Raw genomic sequence first — 4,942 nt, forward strand, 5'->3', positions numbered from 1 at the left:
GGGGAGGGAACAGGGGATTGTTTTAGTTTTTGGGTTTATTTTATTTTATTTTTTTCTTATTTTATTTTCTCTTTCTTTTTTCTTTTGGAAGGGAACCTGGGAAAGGAGATATTGTAAATAAAGAAAACATCTAATAAAAAAATTAAAAAAAGAATATGTTGACTTTGGGTCTGGTTAATTTAGGCATGCGTTTTGTTTTTTATAATTTGGAAGTTCTTTATAATGAAGTATGAATTACAAAAAGGATATTTTGACAGCCAGGTGTGGTAAAGTATGCTTATCTCAGTACCCAGGATGCCTGAGCAGGAGGGCCATTATTTATAGGAAACCTATAATGATATGACAGCAAGCCTCAAGAAACAAACAACAAAAAGAAACATTTTGATTGGCCGATCACATGGAGAAACTGAAAACTGAAATCTAGGAACTGAAGGAAGCTTAACTCATTCTTTTTTTCTTTTCTTGGACAGATACATTGTGGTGAGCCATTAACCCCAGAAGTGCAAGCATCACAGGGCCAGGAAAATCCTGAGGGAACAGTTCTTCAGCCAGTGGCAGAGGTCAAGCCTGAAAAGCTAGCTCCTGATGCTGATTTAGAACCTGGTGATGGAGGTGCTCAAGAAACCAACACTGTCATCACCTCATCTGACCAGCCTGAAGCTCCTCTAGTATTTCAGCAACCAGTAGACTCCATTCCAGCCAATGACCCTAATGACATGATTTACCCAGTTATTGTGGGAACTGAGAATATCAGCCCAGATATGGTCACACCATATGTCTATATCCCTCCCAATTTGGGTGAGTATGATGTAGAGACACATGAATAACATTCTTTAGATTTTAAAACTCCTTCACACAAACTAGTATTCAAGTATGTTTTAACTGAAAGATTTATGTTGCAACCTTTTCAGATTCACATATAGTGATGAGAAACAAGGCCCAAATATAGTCTCCATCAAAGGTAATATCTTATGAAAGCTATGGTTGCCATTTGCACATGTAAATTTAGTTTTGTGCAGTTTACCACCTGAGAAAATTTGCCACAGTCAGGGTTCTATCACAAGGCCCTTTTCTATCCCATAAAACTGTATTGCCACAAATACACATCTAAATCCATCCTTCTTTGACTGACCTTTCCTTCCACTTGCAACCTTTTAATATAAGCTTTCCTCCTACAATATAATACCTTAGAGATTCATCCAAATGTGTATCAACAGTTGTATCCTTTTGATTCCTGAACAGTTTGGCCCATGGTGCAGGTGTACTGTGATTTAACCATTCACATCTAAAGGAAAATTTGTGGGTTTTTACTATTTAGGATTAAGACTGATATGAACACTTAGGTATAAATGTTCATATTTATTTATGTAAATATATATATAAATATTACATAAATATTTATGTAGATAAAACCTTCTTATAAATTAAAGGTTTTATTTGCCTGACACAAAATCTCAAGAGTTTGGTTTCCCTACGTGAATTTGCATCTTTAGGTTTTTTCTTTTGCTTTTTTGTTTGTTTGTTCATTTGTTTGTTTTTTGTTTGTTTGTTTGTTTGTTTGTTTGTTTGTTTGAGACAGGGTTTCTCTGTGTAGTCCTGGCTATCATGGACATGCTTTGTAGACCAGGTTGGTGTCAAATCTGGAGGTCTTCCTAGATTCAGGAATGTCATCATCTCATAAGAGCAGCCTGCCTCTCAGAGATCTGCTTGCCTCTGCTTGCCTCTGCTTCCCGAGGGTTGGGATTAAAGCATGCACCAGTACACCCAGCTTGTATAGTTAGGGTTTTTGAAAAAATAAAATAAAATAAAATAAAATGTTCCATTGAGATGTAACTTACATCTTAGTCTATTTCTGCTGGTAAAACGAGATACCATAGACTTAATTTGTACAAAGAGAAATCCAATTTTTTTTTTTTTGTTACTATTCTAGAGAATGGGAAGTTGAAGAACAAGGTGCCATTTTTTGGTAAAGGCTGCCCATTTTATGGTGAGGGCTGCTTCCTTTAGAGGACAGAGAGGCTGTGTCCTCAGATGGTTAAAGGTTGGAAAGGCAAGTTCAGTAACAGCTGTACCAAGCCTCTTTTTTACAAGAAACCTAATGCCATTCATGAAAAAGGACTTCTCACAGCCTAGTAGCCTCTCAAAGTCCCCTTATACAACCACAATATCAGTACTGAATCCTAAATGAGACAACTTATTTGTTCAAACCATAGTAATTGATTTGTAAAATCCTACACATGTTGAATATATATAGTTTGACAAATTTGGCCATATGTATGTTCAATCTTATGAGAAACTGCATGACTGCTTTCTAGTGTATTATACATTGCATTTAGAATTTTGTACCTTTCATTTCTATTGTTTTCTTTCTTCTGAATGATTCAGGATTCTTTCTTTATCATGTCCTTTTGTATTAAAGATTTACTTTTATTGTATTTTTAATGGGTAAGTCTATGGGGACAAATTCTTCTAAATTTCCTTTTGGTGTGAATGTCTTAATTATTCCTCCTTTCCTGGAGGATTTAATTCATGTATGAAAGATCTTCTAACAATTAATTTCTTATCTATAGAAATACCAGAAATTACAGAAATCATTCTTACAAGCGATATGATAATGAACAAACCAACTTTTGAGGGAAATCAACAAGACGATCCACCTGTCTCTCACAACTTTGGTGAGTTTGAAGTGAAATCAATTACAAATAGCACTCTAGAATCCAAACTCAACCCAGTGTAAGTTAGTGTCAATATTTTTTATTATTTGAGAATCTTGCATATGTTTTGAATAAATACATCTTCCCATCCTTTCCTCTTCACCCCTCCCCATCACCCTTTTTTGCATGTCCAGCTTCATGTACTCCTTTAAAAAAATACTGAGTCTACTTTGTGTTGCCAGTATGTGCATGGATATAGGGGCACCTACTGGAGCCTAGGCAGCCTATCAGGGGTCTTATTCTTAAAGAAAATTGACTTTCCTTTTCTCAATAGCCATCAATTTTCAATGGATTTTCACCTAGGGGTGGGACTTATTTATTATTTTATTTTTGAGATTATAATTTAACTATAACATTTCCTCCCCTTCCTTCCTAAAATCCGTACTACCCACCACTTCCCAGTCTGTTTTAAATTCATGTCCTTTAAAAAACTATTATAGCATGCATATATGTATAAGCATATATATTTCTAAATACTACCATTTTAGTTTGTATAATGTTACCTATATGTGTGTTTTCAGGGCTCATCATTTGGCATTGAACAACCAATTGGTGTGCTTGTCTCATTCCCAGCTTTCTTCAGTTGCCCATAGTTCTTTGTGTAGGATTGAGGTCTCATGGGACGTTTCTCTGCCCACTTTGGTTTGTTCAGGTCATGCTTAGGCAGTTATGTTGGTAAGAATTTTTGAGTGTAGCTTCCAGTAGTACTAGGGAACAGACTCACAACAAATTCCCTGATACTCTGGCTCCTAATAATCTTTGGGGAGGACTCATTGAGCCCCTCCCACATTCACTCTCTCTATACCTGTTTGATATAGTGTAATTCCTTAATATGAAACTTTGCATTTGAAATTATTTCAGATTCACATTCATTTGTAAGAAGCATTTAAGAGAGAATTTTATGATTTGTCTATTTTCCCCAATAATAACATCTTTAAAATTATAACAGATGTTATAGACTAAGATTTTTAAATTGGTTCAATCCACAGATCTTATTGAGATATCCTCAAGTTTACTAGCATTAACATTAATGGCTGTTGTCTATAAGTTTGTTTTGTACTGCTAAGAATAGATCAAGGGCATTGTGTGTATTAGGCAAGTGTTCTACCATGTTGCCACATTTGTTTTATAATTTATTAAATTTTTTTAAAGTTTTTTTTAAGTTTTATTGTATTATGATGAGAAAAGTTACATGATTTCAATTTATCTGAGTTTGTTAACATTTAAAAACATATTTTAATTAAATAGAATTAAATCACATTCTTGTTTCCCTTTTATACCCCAACCCCTCCCAGAGACCCACCTTCAATACCTACAATATCTTTTTTGTCATATTCTTTAAAATTTGTAAAATATTATAACAATAAAAATGAGTATTATAAAAGTTGTTTGATATAAAACAACAATCAATTTAACAGTCCTCTGTAGATGCTTGTCTACAGCAATACTGAAAATGCATGTTTTTCTCAATACAAATTTAAATAACACCAAACATATTAATTGTATATTTCAAAATAATGCATTACTACTAGTATTTTCTTAAATGAACATAAATATCTAAAGTCTTTTTGTTTGTTTGTTTGTTTTGTATTTAGTAGAGCCTAAAATCTTGGCTCTTACTGTGGTATAAGCCCCAAATAAGAACAATTTTTAGAATTGGATTTCATTGTAATAAGGCTGTACTTCAATGACCTTTCCATCACCAAAGGATTTTACTTTCATGTAGCTAAGCTGAGAGTTGACAGTTCTGCTGTACCAAGGAATGAATTGTAGGCTCGATTTTTGGACACAGACTTCCTGCTATGGTCAAAGCTAATTTACTTGACTGAGTGACTGTATTCTCAGCCCACAGAGAACAGGTTGCATTCAATCAAGAAATGGTGTGTGTATTAAGATGGTCTATCCATAAAGTCACTCACCAACAGTTTCAATGAACAATGGTTCTGCTTGGAGGGTGGCACAGATATTAGGTGAGGGTAAGAATCTGGTTCGTTGGCTGTAATAATTTGGAAAAGCATTCATCTCAGAGAAAGAGTCACTCATAAAGTCCTCTTCTTCAAACTTGATACAAGAGCTACAAATGTCAAGCAAAGCATTCAATCTCACTCTTTGTTCTCTTACAAGCCCCTTTCCAATTTAATTGTCTATGTTTCTTTTAGGTATATAAGTACATTTGAAATATGTAAGCTGTTCTGAAAACCATAGTATAGTGTAAAAACATGAAATAA

General features: G+C 34.2%; 1 protein-coding gene across 1 annotated transcript in view; it reads left to right on the forward strand.

The window, feature by feature from the left end:
* The window catches only part of Bend2 (BEN domain containing 2), an 83,674-nt gene that overhangs the window by 45,437 nt on the left and 33,295 nt on the right, over positions 1 to 4,942 (forward strand). The window contains exons 5-6 of the mRNA XM_031383599.1: positions 471 to 798; positions 2,571 to 2,675. Coding sequence (XP_031239459.1) covers positions 471 to 798; positions 2,571 to 2,675 — 433 coding nt within the window. The remainder of the gene's footprint in view (positions 1 to 470; positions 799 to 2,570; positions 2,676 to 4,942) is intronic.

Source organism: Mastomys coucha, chromosome X (genome assembly GCF_008632895.1).
Source record: "Mastomys coucha isolate ucsf_1 chromosome X, UCSF_Mcou_1, whole genome shotgun sequence".
NCBI classification, from domain to species: Eukaryota; Metazoa; Chordata; class Mammalia; order Rodentia; family Muridae; genus Mastomys; species Mastomys coucha.